Source organism: Myotis lucifugus, unplaced genomic scaffold (genome assembly GCF_000147115.1).
Source record: "Myotis lucifugus unplaced genomic scaffold, Myoluc2.0 scaffold_61, whole genome shotgun sequence".
NCBI lineage: Eukaryota > Metazoa > Chordata > Mammalia > Chiroptera > Vespertilionidae > Myotis > Myotis lucifugus.
In genome coordinates, this window is record NW_005871109.1 from 4,181,591 (window position 1) to 4,201,048 (window position 19,458).

Consider the following 19,458-nt stretch of genomic DNA (forward strand, 5'->3'; position numbering starts at 1 on the left):
ACCATTCTCTTTCTCCCTTCTTGTCCCTGAAGCTACCCTGGCCTTTTAGTTGTACCTCAAGCTGTACAGGACAGTAGTTTACCAAGAGTAGCCCGCTGCTACCGACACAATCGCCTGCCTGTCGTATGTTGGAAGAACTCAAGAAGCGGTACTCTGCTCCTCCGAGCTGGAGGATTCCATGGGAAGGGAGTAGTTGGTCTTTTCAAATCTCAGAACTCCCCTCAGGCAGGTAAGCATCTCCACAGCACAATTTTGATCCCTTCACTTCAGAGCATTCCTAAAAATAAAAGGAGTAAAATCTGGAAATGCCAACTGTTCCCTGTCACCATGCCTCTCACACATAGACTTTCCCACTGTGCTATATACAACATGAACAACTTAAACAAGATCTATACTTGACATGTGGGGCTCCACCTGGAATTTGGGGTCTTGATATGCCTATCTATATTTGGTTCTTAATAGAAATTAACATAATAAAGTCTTTGGTTCTAGGCTACTTTCATTTCAGCAGATAAGAATATCCACAGTTGGGAACTAGATTATGCTATTCTTTTTTTTCCTTCTGGGAAGTATTCAAATATATTTAGCAGCTTCAGAGGCAGGTAGGGATCCTGGCCCATGTGGTATGAGATACCCTATCTCAATCCCACAAGTCACACATACACACAAAAACAAGTCAGCAAACCAGTGACCAAAATGCTGCTTAGGAGTTCTCAAGAATAGGGGGTTTTAGGAAGCTAAAAGATGGCCAACTTAAGAAAACAGAAGTAATAAGTGCTACTGTCTCTCTTTATAGGGATATTTCTGAGCACCAAATCTGAAACCTTGAAGGCAGTCAGGAGCTATCGTTGCTGACCTTTCTCATAACTTCCAGCTTATAATAGTCTAGGGGCTTGGTACACGAAATTCGGGCCTAAGCTGGCAGTCAGACATCCCTCTCACAGTCAGGGTTCCCTCGCTCCTAACTGCCCACCTGCTTGCTGCTCCTTAGTGCTTCTGCGGAGACAGGAGAGGCTCCCACCACCACCGCTGCGCTCGCCAGCCTGAGCCCGGCTTCTGGATGAGCGGCAATCCCCCCGTGGGAGCGCACTGACCACCAGCGGCAGCTCCTGCGTTGAGTGTGTGGTCCCTGGTGGTCAGTGCACATCATAGCAACTGGTCATTCTGCCTTTCAGTCAATTTGCATATTAGCCTTTTATTATATAGGATTTTATTAATTCTACGTGGCTTGGCAACACTGGTATATTTGAAGGCATTTGGCTTTTACTTGTTTCCACCCTGATGAATCCTCCCCAGCTATATAGTGGGTATAATAGAACACAGTATATGTAGGTTAAATAAAATGAGCGAATCATTTCAGGAGCATTGATGAGCATATTACTGAGCTTTTAAATGGAAGAAACTGAAACCATTTTATTCCACTAGTTTCTGATTTTTTTAATCTAATATTAATTTACTAAATTTTTTATTTTTGAGCTTACACATTTGCTCACATTTTAATATCTTTGAAATCGGGATGCATTTTAAAATGGAAGTGATCAGAAAGAGTTGTGTCCTAGTTTAAATGACAGTTTTTATTCTGAGTACATAAAATAATGGTGCATTTTGTAATAAAATATAGTAATGGCATCTCAAAATTGATAAAATTCTAATTATTTCCCATTCAGGTTGCAAGAGAATTTGCTAATATCTATTGTCCTTCTAGTAAGGCCCCTCTGATGCTCTGTAAAGTGTATGAGCCAAGTTCAGTGATTTCTGTTTCACTCCACACACCCCAGGCCCAGACTCCCTCCCCCTAGAATTGCTCTCATAGTTGTTTCCATCTGTGCCTACTTTTTGCCCATCTTGTAGGACAGGAATCTCGCAGTAGCTGCTGCTGTCTTCTCCCAACTTCCTCCACTCTTCCACAAACAACCCTACAAGTTCAGGTTCCCTTAAGCCCATGCAGCGAAGTTGGAATAAAGCTACTGGTGTTGGGATATTCTAACCTGCCCATTCCGGGATGCCAGGGGAACCCCTCCACCCTCTACTTCCAAACAGCATGGACAGGGTGGTTGGTGGACCATCACGGAGATGTTGTCTTGCGTGAATCTTCGTTTTGAGTTGCTTGGATAATGAGAAACCGCACCTGCTCTTGGCAAGACAGCGCTGTGTGGTTTTCCAGATCTAAGCTCTTTCTGGGAGGAGGAGGCAATCAAGAAATGGGTGTGGTGAAACCAATGTAAGAGGATTAGGCATCTGATAGTTTGGAGCTTTAAGTGGGGCTGGTTTCTGCATTTGGGTGTGGTAGCTTGAAGACTAAAAAGAAAAAATATATATGTGCCTTTTTTATTAACATAGACACAGGTTGTTTTATTCTGTATCTTTTTCTTTTATAGCCCCTACCTCCTCCTTAGAATCTTCCAACAGCATAGAACAAGAAAAGTACCTGCAAGCCATCCTGAGTGCAGTTTCTGTCCATCAGAAACTCCGTGGCAACAACACCCTCACGGTCAGGCCGGCACTTGCTCTGCCTCCAGGTAAGATTTGATCATTCTTTTCTTCTTGACAGCTCTGAAATGTCAGATTCATTCCGAGGATTAGTCCCTTACTTATTTGCACTGTTTATTCAATATGACCCCTAAAGTTTTATCTAGTGGAGCTGTAACTTTAGCTCCTTTTACTTAGAACTCGGGGCACCATTGTTAATGTCTAGTGAATAGTAACCACATTTAGAGATTCAATTATTTCCTTTTTAAAAGAGTAATGAGAGAGGGGGTGGAGAACATAAATAAAGTCATGTGGGTGTTTTTCCCCTAGAATCTATTTTACATAGACTTTAAAATGTTATTACAAAGTTAAGTTTATAAAGTGAACATCTCTTTATTAAATGTATATTTATTAAAATCAACATGTTTAAAATTCCTGAAATATCTGCAGCCTTTTATGATTTGCAATACAATTTGTTTTCACTAGATTTGGATGAAGCCATTAAGACTTGTACTAATATTTTGTTTCAGTTATCATGTGATGGAACCCCAAAGGGTTCATGTAGAGGTAACCCTAATGTGTTAGACACAGGAGCATGTGACTTGAAAAGTTGGTCTCCTTGGCTTAATCAGCTATTTGAATTAGCTCAACATAAGCAGAAAGTGGCTTTTCTTGTAAAGTAACACCATGCATGCCTTGCTTCATTTATCATTAAATTCTCTGATTGCACTTGCCAAACCTAACTCCCTGTAATCTTGCAAATGTATGTATCTCTGAGGAAATAGCAACAGTGCCCTGTTATCTCTATTGAAGCTCTGGGTACTTAAAAAGTACAATGTTTGGCAGCAATTAGACATGCTACACATGAAGATAACTTTTTGTCATTTGAGTAATGTTAACCCGAACGACATGGTTTTTGTTCTTCTTTTTGGCTGACTTTAGGGACTGAAAGGAGAACTTCGAGAATGTCCACTGTGCTTAAGCAGGTAGTGCCAGGACATTTGGATGTAAACCCATCCAATAGCTTTGCTCGAGGAGGTTAGTAAGACTGATTTTATAACTGAGCACTGATACAATCTTAAAAGCAAAAAAAAAATTTTAGATAGTGCTTCTTTAAATCAACTAATTATGGTTCAAATTGTTTTTAATTACACTTTTCTCAATGAATGATCAAATTTATTTCTAGCAATTACCCTTTTCTCAATGAATGATCAAACTTATTTCTAGTACTGGGACAAGAGGTATAATAATTGCTGAAATCTTACCTATTGATGAGTCTGGAGGCATTGGGAGGTGAGGGGAGCATGTCTAAATGGTGGTCAGCCCTGGGAAGACTCCACGATGCTTCAGGTTTGCAGGGTAGAAAGACTGACCACAGAAGCATAACCAGCTTGGGAGAAGTGATCTGAGTCCCAAGGGCTATGCCTCCAATGCCTGTGATTTTTACTCCTGTTCTCTGAAATGTTAGTTTGAGGAATACGGGAGAATGATATTCAGGTTACCTTTTTTTTCTCTGGGCTATAGCTGCTGGCATGAGGAAGAAGAGAAAGGCTGAGTATTGGCTTGTTTAGCTCCAAAAGGTGGTCTACTTTGTTCTCTGGAGGTTTATGTTAGATTATTTTACTTTTCAGAGGCATTTCCAGACCAGGTATCTTGATTGTAAGTAGGTACCACTTCACAATGGAATTAGTAGAATCTTAGACTCTTCCTCTCACTCCCGTGCAATGCTGAGTCATTGAAAATATACCAAGTATGTGATCGTGGTTCTGCTTGAACATCATCAGTAACGGGAAACTCATTCTTCCCAAAAGTAGTCCTTTGCATTTGTAAAAAACTTAAAAATTCCTTCTCATATTGATCTAAAAAGCTACCACCATGTAACTTTTACATAATGACCCTCACTCTTCCCTCTAAGGTTAGAAAATTCTAAATCAGATCTCCCACACTATAGCCCTTCAGATTTAAAACTGTTCTCATCTTTTAGTTACTTCTAAATACCCCCAATTCAGATGGTTCCAGTCCAGTTCACTATCTTTTTCATCCTGTGGATTCTCCACAGAATTGAACTCATGGAGCCTAAGATTACATTAGGGACAGCCCCATCACTAGGCTGATCCATATGAAGATTAGTATCATTTGAAATCTGTTTGTCTGCTTCACATGAACTATAGTTCTTAAAATATACTAGTCTTGAGGGTTAGTTTTTGAACCTAAATAGACTGTGTACTAAACCTACAAAATTTCATCTTTTTTGATAATGGACTATTGTTTTAGACATTTGGATCTTAATTCTGTCCACTACTGTATTAGATATTTTTCCAAGCCTCTTGTCATTAGTAGATTTGATCACTGTTCTCATGTGATTTGTGATTTGTTGTTTAAAGAAATGTTGAACAAACCAGAGATGAGGACAGAAGTCTTCAGCAACATAATATAGAGGCCTCTCTGAAGAAAGGGGTTGATCACTCATCTATACTGGTTATGAGTCCTCCTACTAAAACTCACCTGGCCCATATTTCTAAATCTCTGCCCATCTTTTTAATCCAGTATTTTCCAGTCTTTCAAACTGATAACTGCAGCACTAAAGAGTTTATGGTTAATTTAACATGACTCATTGTAGGAATTAGTGCTTTTTCTAAATAATCTGAAATAGTTCATTAATAATCTATTCCAGAATTTGGTTCGGAATCAACATCAAGGCTCTAGTTTATAAAATTTACTTGTTTCCTTTTGAAAACCAAGATTACTGTGCACATCTCCTGGCAGCCATAGGGGTGCTTTGGATACTTCTTTCTTTTTTAACCTCATCAGCACTTTCTGCTATTGTAGGATGTCCTAAGAGCTTTCAACCTTCTTCAGTCATCTTCCTAATTAGGCCTCACGGTCATTGTGTTAGTTTGCTAGCGCTACTATAAAACAGGGCCACAAACTGTGTGACTTCATTATTGCTTCACAGTCCTGGCGGCTAGACATCCAGAATCAGGATGTCAGGCTGGTGCCCTCTGAGGCTGTGAGGAATGATCTGTGCCAGGCCTTTCCCCAGCTCCCGCTGTTTGCTGGCCATCTCTCCCTTGGCCTGTAGAAGCACCACCAAATCTCTGCCATCATCTTCACGTGATAGTCTCCCTGCGTGTCTGTCTCCAAATGTCCTCTTTCTAGAGAGACACCCATCATATTGAATTAGGGGCCCACCACATTCCTGTCTGGTCTCCTCTTAACTAATTACATCTGCAGTGAGGTCATATTTCCAAATGAGGTCGAGTTCTGAAGTAGTGGGGGTTAGGACTACAATATACGAATTTGGAAGGGACACAGATCAACCCATAGAGTCATATATAGCTTTTTTCTAAATTTTAAAATTACTATTGTTTTAAAGTTTAAGATACAGACTTCATTCTCTCATCATTTCTTTCTTGGTAAAATTGAACTAAAAGTACAGTGCCTTTCTCCTAAAGTTCCTGGTATTTCTGTTGCCAAGCTCTCCTGTCAGATTTGGTTCAAGGTTGCTATTCCTCTTACTATTTTAAAATTCACTATCTGAAAGTTTATATTGTCAGCAAGGCTTGTCAGCAGTTTTTCCATTCAACAGAGTTCCGTTTCCAGCACATGTCTGTTAGCTGGAGCCCCATGCCTGGCTCTTGTGTTTTGTTTTTGTAAACTTCATCAGGAACACATTATCTGTTCCCCAGCTGGACCAAGTGACCTGCAATATACATTTTAGCTACAAAATTGTCTCTCCCCCTATGTTGGTACCTAAGGCTCATGGATATTCATCAGTCTGTTTCAACTGCATTATCTCCTTTATTTTTTTTTATATTGGCCTCAGATTCTGGCTGTTTTATACCAAGGGATCCCCACTAGTGGTTACATTCTCATTATGACTCCCTTCTTTGTTCTTCTCAAGAGTACCTGAAAGGCTGTATTTACCTTTTAGAGTTAAAATCTCCTATTGAATTTGTTTCTGATTCATTCTATGTATTCTAGGCCCTAATTATTATTTTGACAGCCTTCCTAAATAATTTTACTCCCAACGCCTCCCAGATTTCCAGGATCCCAGTGATTCATTGGAAGATGAGATACTTTCAACATCTTTGATCCCTAGATCTGCTTCTTCTGTCTCTTCTGATAGTGTCCTTCTCCTCACAGAGAGTAGCAGGAATAGACTGGGGCAAGCAAGTTTGGGAAGTCCCAGAAGATTCCTTATTATGAACATGGCAGGCAGATACACACTCAGGGCAAGACTAGGCGTAGACACCTGCATGCCCTGCTCATGGTTCATTTCCTTGGACCTCCGTCAGGGACAGAATCTCTTCCGTCTCCCAGAGAGAGCAGTACCCTGCTCCAGAAGTTTCTCATTTACCCTGCGTGGGAAGAGCCTCCTATCTATAAAATCATCCTCAAACCTTCTCCTTTCTCCTCTCCTGTGTATTTTCACTGTGTGATGTGTTGTTGTTGTTGTTGTTTTCATTCCTTTCACTGTCATAGACTTAGTTCCTGGTTCCTTCTTATGTTATTTCCACTGTGTGCCTTTCTGCTCTGCACAGATGAGATTGACCTCCACTGTCTCCTTCACCCTTTTTTCTGTCAGTAATCACTTTGCATTCAGTGTGCACGCTGATGATCTGGTAAGGCAGGGGAAGCAGCCCTCTTTACACAAGAATCATTAAGAAAAATGAGGATGTGACTAGATCACATTGCTTTTCATTTGTAATTAAAATAGCTTTTGAGCCCCATGGAGGAAAAATGCATAAACTCACAACTTGGACAAATTACTTTGTTGAGTAGAAAAATGCCATGAGAAAATTGTTACTGCCTCTTAAATACAAAAATACAATAGTTAAGTATATTGAGAAGTAGCCACATGGAGGCAGCTTTTTGTTTTTAATCCTTGTGCAAGGATATGCTTATTGATTTTTAGAGAGAGAGGAAAAGAGAGAAAGACAGAGAGAGAGAAACATCACTGAGAGAGAGAAACATCCATCGGTTGCCTTGTACGTGTCCTGACCGAGGATCACACCTACGACCCTTTGGTGTACGGGACAATGCTCCGACCAACTGAGCTACCAGGCCAGGAGCTGGAGGCTGTTTTTAATTGTTCATTCTTTACATTTCCATGACCCTATAAGTTCCTCTACAAATGTTATTTTATCCTTGAAATAACCTGCAGAATATACACTGAGTGGCCAGATTATTATGACCGGCCAGATTATTATGACCACCCCATCAGTACTTCATTGACACTTCCAAAAATACTGAATATTGAAAACTTCCTAAGCAAATACTTTCAAGGTTTTATTATTATTATTATTATTATTATTTGCATAACTAATTCACTTCATTATACTGATGGGGTGGTCATAATAATCTGGCCAGTCATAAAAATCTGGCCACTCAGTGTATATTTTAAGAGGCTCTGAGATAGGAAGTGTCAAGGTCACTTAGCAAATAGCAGCATAACTGGGACCAGGCTTGGTTCAGGCCATTTCAGTGCAGCGTTCACTGACTAGCTTGTATCTCACGCATTAATAAGTACAGGACCTCATCCCCACATCCAACCCAACCATCTCTTTTCCTTCTCTTCTTTGTTTTGTCTAAACAGAATAGAGAGATCAACCCTAGTGCTTAGGAAACACTCATGCTCTGAACAACAATCCATTCCCATGAGGGATAAACTACATCACTTTTTCCCTGAAGCAATCCCTTAGCCAGACCCTGAGGACAGATCCAGGCTCACAGCGTTGCCTAGGTGACAAGACACAAGGAGTTTAGTTCAGTTACATTCAAATTCAAACTGCAGCCCTACCAATTAGTGTATGATATTGAGCAAATTAGGAAACCTCTTAATTCTCTATTTTTTTCATCTGTAAAATGGAGATGATAAATAGTATCTTGCTTTAGAGTATTTACAAGGAATAAATGAAATAATTTATGTAAAGCACTTAACCTAGTAACTGGCTCATAATAAGAGCTCAATAAATGTTAGTTCTATTATCATTGTTGTGGTTATTATCATTATTGTTGCCTAATACTCCACTGGCATGGGAGAAAAGCCTACATTTGCATTTCAGTTGCCCTAAGCCAGATACTGATGCAAAAGCTCAGTATCTTCCAGTAGCTTTCAAACATTTTTTATCATGACTCACAGTAAGAAATACATTTTCTACTTATATATATACTAGAGGCCCGATGGATGCACGAAATTTGTGCAAGAGTAGGCCTTCCTTCCCCCGGCTGCCGGCACCGGCTTCCCTCTGGCACCCGGGACCCAGGCTTCCCTTGCAGCCCCAGCTTCGTCCAGAAGGACGTCAGGTCTAATTAGCATATTATGCTTTTATTGTTATAGATATGCATATTCACTTTATATCACAATTCAGGGCTGAGTCACAATGCAAAATGTATGTATACCAAAACAGAAGTTTCATGAAACAGTGTTCATCTATACCACATGCAGTGCACATAGTATTTTCAGTTTTAATCTATTTCACTTTTTAAATATATATACTAAAGTGATTTCACAGGCCATTAAGGGGGATGCTGCAGTTTGGAAAAAAATACAGCTGCCGGCTGGTGTTACAAGTATTTCCCACGCAGGAGTCACTCAGGAAGCTGAGTAGACCTCACCACCAGTGCAGTAGCATCACCCTTCGGTCACCACTGCCAGGTGGGATTACAGTTCTCAGAGCCTCTGCTGGTCCCGTATTGCAGGCCATTTTCTCGTTGCTGATTTTTCTGCTACGTGATAAATACTTGGCAGTTTTTCATTAATGAGCCTCTATTTGGGGAAAGTGCTTAATTTTTTTATTTATTTAACACCGCCTTTTTATTCTTTCAAAGCAAATAATTGAGTTGAAGATATAGAAGACCACAGCAGTTCACAGTGTATCAATTTTCAAAAGAAAATAATCAGATGTTACATATACATAGGGATAGGAGAATAAATGTGGTTAGGTCCCTGCCCTTTGGCGCACACAATCCAGTAGGATCAAATGTGCACGTAACTCCAATGAAGTGTGATCAGAGTTTCAATAGAGCTCTCCACAGCTCTGGGATAGTCTGGAATGGTTTTCAGAAAAGTTCTCATTTCTGGAGCTTAAGGCATAAAGAGTTTGTCAGGTGGAAAAATGGGAGAAATCGTTCCAGGTCGAGGCACCAGCATAAGAAAGCGTGGTAAGTTTAGGGAACAGTATTTCAGAATCAGGAACCAAGAACTCAAACTTCATTGTAAGCCTTTAAGTCCCATGCTCAGTAGGAAAGCTCAAACCTCCACAGAAAGGAGAGGCCGCCAGCACACGGGAGACCTGGTGTCCAGCCCGCGTCCCGGTCTCCATTCTGCCTCACAGCAGCATTCCCCTCTGTGCAGTCAGCCCGCACCTCTGCAGCCTCAGCTCTCTCACCTCCTTTAGCCACTGAAGCCATCAGTGCCTTTCCTTTCCTTCTTCTAAAGGAACAAGGCAGCAATGAAAATTACTTCTAATGATTTTTTTATTAAGTGATGTCATACTTTATGCCGTGTTGCAATGTATAGCTTAACAATACTGCTGTGAACGTTTTCAATCCTGAATGAATGCAGAAGCATTTTCCTTACTTTATTTGAGCAGTTCCTTTGCTCAGGATACACTGTAACTTACTGCTCACTATTTTTGTTATTACCAGGTAAAAATTTGCCATAGTTGCAAAGTACTTTCTGTCGAAAAAAAAACAAACCCACAATATTACTCAAATTACAAAAGTATTATCTCTAATACTGCCTATCATTTTGGTGTAAGTAGGGATTTCAGAAGAAGTCATTACCTCAATCATCACAAGCTATATTCTTAGTGGCATTAGGTATTGTCACAGGATCATGATTTTTTGCTACTCATAACTATTTGTTTATGGAAAATAACTGTAATTTCCAGATGAAAAAAGAAGATAGTGTGGCAATGCTTAGTGCTCTATTGCAAAAACATGCTCTTAGTTATTCCAAATGGTTGCTAGAGCTTCATTCCTGATGTGGTGGCCTTGCTCAAAGAGCAGATGTGTTGTACAGCACGTAGCACTTCCCGTCAATCAGCCTCCGCAAACACTAGGGCCAATGTAGTCACTAAATTCCTTGACTTTATTATTGTCACCCGATGACAGTCTTCAAAAGCTGGTTCCATTTGGTATAATTGTCCGTGCCACTCGCTGCTGTGCGTTCATTTCACTGCGCTCACGTTTATAAACAGGTGCTGGCATTTCATTTAGCAGGTGCTCAGTTCATCGTTTCTGTGTGACTGTGCAGCTTTTTATTTGTTAATCAAATCTTCTCTTTTTATTATATTTGCATCTTTTCTTCTATGTTAACTTGATTTTAAAAATTAAATAACCTACTCTTCTCTTACTCGATTTGCTCTGATGTTTGCTGCTCTGTGCATTTTATCCTCCTTCTGCCTTTATCCTCACCTCCTAGTGCATGGGCACAGAGATACATGTTTTACTCAGTCAAATCCCAAATCTTCAGCTAAGGGAAGAGTCCATAACCAAGGTACTGTATTATCGGTCCTGATGTGTCATTCTTTTTAACCACCTTCATATGAAAATGTGTGTTACCGGTGATGTTTATCACATTTGTCTGTCAAATTATCTTTTACTCTCACCCCCATTCTGAATTTCCTCTGTGATTTCATTTACAAAAGCTTGCCATAATATCTAAGACAAGTTTAGGGGTTACATAGAAAGATTCATCTACGTTAAGCAGAAATCACTTATAAAACCTTTTCTTAGGAACTGGTCTCCTGACCCTATAATCGCTCATAAAGAGAGGAGCCAGTGTGACATTATCGCAGTGACTTCTGGGCAAGAAATGAGGCTTGATTTAACATTTGGCAAAGAGGAAAGCCTCTCAAAGAGCCTTTCCAAACCTGGAGAGGAAGCCCACGCAGGGGAAGCAGCTGCGGTATCTTATACCGCGACACATCCCCCAGGTGAACCCCACAGTTTATAGGACTTATAAGGGGCTACGTTGTAAAGGTGCTGCATTGCCAGTCACATGTCAGACTTAGCGTGTGCTTTGGGGTTTGGATATTTAATATCCAACAGTCTAGTTGCATATAGGAATCCTTGATTTTTCTAATGAATGTAACTAAGGTCACTTATGAGATTCCTCTAGCAGCTCAGCTTGGCCTTTCCCTTAGAAGACATCTGCCTCTGACTATAAATTTTACATAAATCCTCCTAAGATTCAGTGCAATGTACATTACTAAGTGTACTGGGGGAAAGAGTGTAATATAATCTTTACTAACTTTAAATTGCATCATTTTGGCATGATGCACACATATTCCAAATCCAGCCTGAGATTTTAGTAGGTTTAGTAAAGTTCTAATGTCATTCTTAATCTAGATTTCTTGTTGAATTGATTGACTGAAGCAGAAGCATGTTCTTATTTCATGAAGCCCAGAGAAATGGAGTCACATTCTCCTGCCCAGGCTTCCTCGTTGCCCCGCCTGCATTTTTGTTGCCCAGTGCCAGTGCGCTCTTCCTATTTATGATCCCAGTGTTTACTCATAAACACTAACTTTACATCAAAATACAGTCATAGGATTGACGTGGCTGACTGCTTAGTCCTTCCACGCCTAATCTTGATGCTGTATTGAATAGTGCTTATACGTTGTAAAGGTAAATGACAAATGACCAGTATGATCCATGATTACCTAGAATCTAGGTCCTAGATTAATTACCTTGCTGTTACCTCTAAAACGATACCTACAGAGCATGCGTCTTTTTTCCAGCTCAGTGGCATTCCCACATCAGATTACCTCATTCGATTATTTTGGCTTTTGTAAAGGTGTATGGGCAAGTCTTCGCTCTAGCACTCGCCTGATCAGTTCTCCAACGTCCTTCATTGATGTTGGCGCCCGGCTGGCAGGCAAGGATCACTCGGCCTCCTATAGTAACAGCGCCTATCTGCAAAACCAGCTCTTGAAACGCCAACCAGCCCTTTATATATTTGGTGAAAAGTCACAACTAAGGGTAAGATTTCTTTTTCTCACTTAGAAACTTTATAGATATTTGGAGGCAGTTTTAACTTATCTCATAAATCAGCTTTCCTAGGATTTTTTTTTTTTTACAGCATGGATTCTTAACCTGGAGTTAATAATATTAAAAACACTTAGCTCATTATATATGTATGTATGTCTACATGTACCTTGATAGATAAGTATGTATACTTTTACATGTTTATTAGCTATGAAAAGAAGTATTTTTCATAATCATAACTAGATCAGCATAAACATCAGGAATATTAGGAATGTATACCCACAAAAAAGAAATAATAAGGCTTACCCAGGCTGTTTTTCCACTGTCTTAGTTCAGCTTCCACAGGAATCTGTGTCTACGGCAAAACAGAAGGATTTGCTATTGAAAACCTATTGACAAAGAAAGCTGCCAGGAGGTAGAAGAGTGGGAAGAAGACGGTGGCACTCGCTGCACTGGAGCGAGGGAAGGCCAGGCTGTGTTCTCTAAGTTGCCTTTTTTGAAGCTTCACAGGCTGTATAGGCAGAGGCACGTGTCCTGAGATATGTCAGAACATTCAAACTATTGGATGCTAAGCCCCTTTATTTTTTGAAATATATTTTTTTTATTTCAGAAAGGAAGGGAGAGGGAGAGAGAGATAGAAACATCAATAATGAGAGAGAATCATCGATCGGCTGCCTCTTGCTCACCCTACACTGGGAATCAAGCCCGCAACCCAGGCATGTACCCTGACTGGGAATCAACTGTGACCTCCTGGTTCATAGGTTGATGCTCAACCGCTGAGCCACGCCAGCCGGGCTCCCCTTTATTTTTTTAATTATTATGCTAAAGAGCTTCACTATGCTCAGGTCCTATAAATTATAAAGATAGTCTCTATCTCCAAAAGCAGATAATGTTTTTGCAATTTACCCAGCACAAAATAAAGTTCATTGCTGTTGACAGGTGTGGGGGAAATAAAAGCATTTGTTAATTCAGAAAATCCCCCGAAGTTTAGTCTAGCACCTCAGTTGGCACGGGACAGTGCAGACAGACCTTTGGTTGAACTGTGGACGGAGCTGTGGGCAGGATCCCACATGCTGGGTCCTCAAGATGCCAGTGGCTGAGTCATCCCTTCGGTGGCAAGCTCTTCCCCCACTGCCGAGGCTGCTGCAGCCACTTAGTTACCAGCCTTTAGGGTAGGAGTCATGAAACTGCTGGGTAATGCTCCGTGTTTAAATATGCACACGTGTCTTCTGACACAGCAGATACTTTCTCTCCAGAAAATAGTTGGAACACCTTTCAACAGCAACCCAGGGTTGCAGCCAGCACAGCCCCCTTGGCACTAGTGTCTCCCAGAGTACACACCCTGCACTTGAGCACACCACGTACTCATGATTGCAGTCACGCCCCAAGGTTGTCTCTTGAATGCTCATCTCTGCCATATCCTTTGCGCATCAGTCCTCAGGTTTGCTGTGTGGCTGTGCACATATGACTAAGAAAAACCGGCCACTGGGGACCCTATTTCCCTTCCTCCTTCATTTTCTTCTTTCTGTCTTTCTTTTTTCTTTCTGATCTTTCTTTTATCAATAAAGAATTACATTTTAAAAACATAATCTCGCCCTCCTTGCACAGCAGTTATTGGGATTTTTGTACGTCCCATTCAGGTTTGGCTTGTTGTAATGTAATTGTGCCTATGGACCACTGTCCATACCTGTCCGACCTGAGCCACGTTCAGGCCAGCACCGTGCTCTCTAACTGCAGCTCCACTCCTTGCCTCCCAACAAAGGAAACACCGAGGAAAGCAAGTGAGAGTGGCTTCCTCTGAATAATCTTGAATTGGTCATATTTCCTAATTCACAGACTTTAATACTTTATACTTACTAATAAGTTCCTTACGACTTAACAGTGTCTCAACACTATGGCTGATAACTCCAGGTTTATAAGACAGGCATTCCTAGCTCCTTTGTAGTTGGGAATGGAAAGGAAAGTAGTGTTCCTGAAAAGTAAACTATCTGTTATCTATTATAACTTTTAAAAAATAACTAATAGAAAAGAACCCATGCGTACAGCCAAGTTCTTTATTCTAACCATAGCATGTTTCCATGTTGTGTAATATTCTTTATAATCATTTTAATCACTATGTAACATTCCATATTGTTGAATGTTTCCATTTCTTTATCTTCAATATATAAAATTACAGTCATATTTTCAAGCATATAGCTTATTATTTTTAATTGAGATATGATTCAATAGGGTTCTTTCTCTACATTTTAGATTACTCCTAAAAGTGGAATTACTAAGATAAAGAAACTTTTTTTCTTGATACATATTAGAAATGCTATTTTTTTTTAATTTGGGAGTTTTTGCTTTTTACTTTAAAACTTTAATAGGCTGTTTTAAAAGTACTCTAAAATAACCAATACAAAACATAACATGGACCCTATAATAAGTCCTTGCAGCATTTTTTTTTAATTTTGGTAAATACAGATAACATAACATTTATCCTCCTTTAGTCCATAGTGTCAAATACATTCACATTGTTGTACAACCAGCCTCCAGAAAGCAGTTTTACTCTTAGGAAAGCAGATGACCCAGTAGTGTCATTTGGGCAGAATGTGAGGAAAGTGGGAAGGATATAAGAAAATTAATTCATTGTGTAGCAAGAGAAGTTAGAGAATTTTTAAATCTTCAAAATTAGGTGACTAGGTTATCAAAATAAAATATACAATGTGCCATCAGGTAAGCATTCTTTAACTACAAATGCAACCTCACATAGGATAAATTCCACGTGGATTAAAAGTATAAATGATAAATACATTCAAATAAATATAGCTTGGCACGTGTCCTAATGCGTGAAAAAATATTGTCCCAAAGCTAGAATTTTTTATTTTGACTTTAAAGGAGTACCTACATGTTAGGGCAGTAAGATAGTAATTTTTATTTTCTTCTCAATGTTTATCTTCACTTTTTTTTTTCTTCATTTTTCCAATGACTGTTTTACTTGCTTAATAAGAAACAAATATGTGTATCTCTACAAACTTGAATTGTAGAGTTCTGGAACCTCAGCAGCATATTGCCTTTTCATCACAGTGTGCATCTCGGGAGACTTCATTTGCAGTTTTGTATTAACCGTGCTGTCCATGTATCACTGGTCCTCTCCAGACTTCAGGTCCATGGCTTTATATTGGCTGATATGTGATGTTACAAGCGCCCATCAGGTTCCCACCGACCAGTAGTCTCTTCAGGGTCTCGGAATGACAGCAGCTGAGGGAAACCAGTAGGCCTCAGTGCAGGACTTTCCAGCGATCTGGACACCTAGCCACACAAGACTGGTTTTCCGGACCCATTGCAGCCTCTGCAGCTACTTGGCCCCCATAGCTGTATATCATTTAAGCACTGCCCTGTTGAAAGCACTGCTCTCTTACCATGACACTTCATCTGCCTAATTCTCTGCATCTTTATCCACAGAACTTTAAGTTAGAATTTGCTTTAAATTGTGAGTTTGTTCCCGTTGAATTTCATGACATCCGACAAGTGAAAGCCAGTTTTAAAAAGTTGATGAGGGCCTGTGTCCCAAGCACCATTCCTACGGACTCAGACGTGACCTTCCTGAAGGCTCTGGGAGACTCCGAGTGGTTTCCACAGGTAATGTCTGGAGCGACTTGCCTTTGACCTCAAGGATGTACAGAGATGGCATTTGAGGAAAATACTGTGTTCCCCCACGCCCCGCCGTCTGCCTTTACTGCGTACCTCCATAAAAGCCGTTCGGTTCCAGGAACCCGTATGCTACAGGAGATGAGAGGCAGACTTCTCCATCCCAGGTTTTTCTCTCTGTAATTGAAAACTTGGTCTCCATAGCGTGCTAAGGCAAGGTCATTATTTTTAGGTGGACACTTTTTTATATACAATAAATTTAATCAGCATATATTTTTAGGCCTCCTGCTCTGTTGTCAACAGAGTGAGGGTCCAGGACTCCAAGGGCCTTCTCTCTTACCGTCTGACCTTGCATTTGTCTCTGCCTGGTCCATGTCTCTAGATTTTAGATTAACCCCCAAAACAGCCACCACAGGCACTTTGGGTGCCCTGAGGCTTCCCTAAGGTTAAGGGAAAACCACATATCCTTCCTTCAGCTGAGTCAAGCTTGGGATGTTTTAATTGAACTCTTATTGCAAAATTGGGGAGAAGTAGGTAACCAGCACACATAGGCATTTATGACACGCATGTTTTAGACACTGACGCAGACATTGGGCCAAGAACATGTCTGCACTACAGCCTCAGCCTTGTCTTTAGGCTCCTGATGCTGTGGCCATTGCTCCTTCCCCCGCATGAGTTCCAGCCCCTCTATCACCTGGCCCCTCTGCCTCCAAGCCTCCTGCCTCCCTTGAGGAGGAAAAATAGTTGTTTCCCACAGTGTATCGGACTAAAAGGCAAAAAAAAAAAAAAAAGCCAAAAAATGATGTGAGTACCCAGTGCAGTAACTATTTTTAAGGTACTTAAACTATAAAAAAAAAAAGCCACGTATAGTACAATTAGTTGTAAACCTGTATCAGGGTATCAGCCCTGGCTGGGTAGCTCAGTTGGTTAGAGCTTTGTCCCAATACGCCAAGGTTGCGGGTTCGATTCCCAGTCAGGGCACATAAAAGAAACAACCAATGAATGCATCGATCCTTCTCTCTCTCTCTCTCTCTCCCCGTAAAAATTTTAAATAAAAACATAATACATAAGTCTATATCAGTGTATGTTACTATTAAGGCTATTCCTTCTGGATCCTTTGAGAACACACAAAAGGAGCTGATCAATACTCTCTTCTGTCCCTAAGTTATGAGCCCCAGCCCAAACTGTTCCCACCACCAGCCTATCTGTGTTTCTGGTACATTCTGTGTTTTGCTCCTTACTCCAAAGTAGATCCATACCAGAAGTTAGTGCCCCCCAAAAAACAGTAGAAAGCATTACTCTACTTGAGATATTGGCATTTTAAAAGTTAACTCAGAGCAAGTGCTAAGTGCAAGAGAATTCAGGCCTGGAAATAGCTGTCTACAGGAACAGTGGGTGAGGAGCTTCCCAGTGCTGGAGAGGACATGTGCCTTGTTCCTGTGTTTAAAATAGCTAGCTCAAAAAAAATAAAAATAATAAAAATCTATAATAAAAGCATAATATGCTAATTAGACCGGACAGCCGAACAACCTTCTGGACGTCCTTCCAGGTGACCTTCTGGACAAAGCTAGGGCTACGAGGGCCAAGCCCCTCGCACGAATTTCGTGCACCAGGCCTCTAGTAAATAAATAAAATAGCTAGCTCTGTTTAAAACACGGGGTTTTCTATTTCAGTTCAAAATTGAATTCATTCTGCAAATTATGTCAAGTGATGCATTGCACGTTTGACTTTGAAATCTATATGCTGTGCTCACAACCTAATGGTTCATTGGAGACTGTGAGTCAGTGGCTTGGCTTTAAAAGCTAAGCACAAGTATAAGTTTTCTTCCCATACAGACAACTAAGAGTGTCCTTTTTAAAGATATAACTCATCATAAAATTCATCCTTTTAAAGTATATAATTCAGTGATTTTTAGTATAATAACTAAGTTGTGCAAACATCCCCACTATCTAATTCCAGAAAAATTAAGAGTATCCAAAATAGAACTTACTACATCATCATAGAACTTACTACGTCATCATAGAAAACAAATGTTAAGTCCAATAACTCTGTCGGGGGGGGGGGGGGGGCTACTTAGAATCTCTGACTTGTCCACTCTATGGAATTATAGATATTCTACATCAGGGGAAATCATTTAAGATCAATTTATCTCATCATGTATCCCTTGAACACATTGCTTAATCTTTATTTTGACAAAGAACTTTTAAGTGTTTAAAACTCACGTTTAGGTCAAGTACTTTATCCCCAACTTGTTTGGTTATCTAAGGCTGACAGCAAGTCTGTCTGTTCTGGGTGCTCAGAAAGCCCTGGCTCTAATCGTGGCTCCTTCCCCATCTCAGCTTCACAGGATCATGCAGCTGGCCGTGGTGGTGTCCGAGGTCCTGGAGAATGGTTCCTCCGTGTTGGTCTGTTTGGAAGAAGGCTGGGACATCACAGCACAAGTAAACTCTTACACATATTCTCATATATTTGGTTGTATATGTACGAATTTGTATTTCAATTAGTTTTTAAATTCTGCAGGTGAACCTTTTGATTAGTGACTAATTTGTATCAACAAAAAAAAGTCCTGTGTTAAACACCCCCTGGTGTCCATCAGAAAGCTCTGTGCTGTGGGCTTCCAGGCCTTACATAGCCTGCAGCTCTGGCTCGGGCATCGGGTGCCACACCACGGGTGCACCAGGCAGGCTGCGCATGGCGCTCCTTGGCCTGCAGTGTGGGACATGGGCTGTCCTTCCCAGGTTTTGTCAGTCCTTTGCCTGGTTCCCTCTAAGCTCCTCCCTTACTTACTCCAGAGTGAAAAGGAAAGGTCTGAATGTGAACTATAGTAAGACATTAATCTACGCCTGCCAAAAAGTAGGTTTGAACTGATCCTCTGGCCTCATTAATTAACCTAGAAGAAAGTCACAGTCGGCAAACTAGCCAGGTAAGGATTAAAATCTGGATTCCCTGAAAGAAAACATGTAGACAAAATGAATTTGACTTTTAATTTTTACTAGAAAGTTTGTGGGATTAATTTAATTGGCTGTCCTGGAGCAGTTAGTGAACAAGTTTGCTGCCCAGGTAACTTTGTTGGTGAGTTAGCTATCATCAAAAGGAAGTACTTTGTCTTAGCAAGAGGATTTTTTCAGGACTGAAAATAATAAGTGTCCATCTGCTTGTGCCTTAGGTGACATCCCTGGTGCAGTTACTCAGTGATCCCTTTTATAGGACACTTGAAGGCTTCCGGATGTTGGTTGAAAAAGAGTGGCTCTCTTTTGGTCATAAATTCAGTCAGCGGAGCAGCTTGACCCTCAACTGTCAGGGTAGTGGTTTTACCCCAGTCTTCCTGCAATTCTTAGACTGTGTGCACCAGGTAAGTAGAGC

At 40.6% G+C, this 19,458-nt stretch overlaps 1 protein-coding gene across 1 annotated transcript in view; it reads left to right on the forward strand.

Moving 5' to 3' along the window:
• Positions 1–19,458, forward strand: part of SBF2 (SET binding factor 2) — a 313,800-nt gene that overhangs the window by 262,378 nt on the left and 31,964 nt on the right. The window contains exons 27-32 of the mRNA XM_023754547.1: positions 33–229; positions 2,379–2,519; positions 12,275–12,459; positions 15,910–16,086; positions 18,435–18,536; positions 19,262–19,447. Coding sequence (XP_023610315.1) covers positions 33–229; positions 2,379–2,519; positions 12,275–12,459; positions 15,910–16,086; positions 18,435–18,536; positions 19,262–19,447 — 988 coding nt within the window. The remainder of the gene's footprint in view (positions 1–32; positions 230–2,378; positions 2,520–12,274; positions 12,460–15,909; positions 16,087–18,434; positions 18,537–19,261; positions 19,448–19,458) is intronic.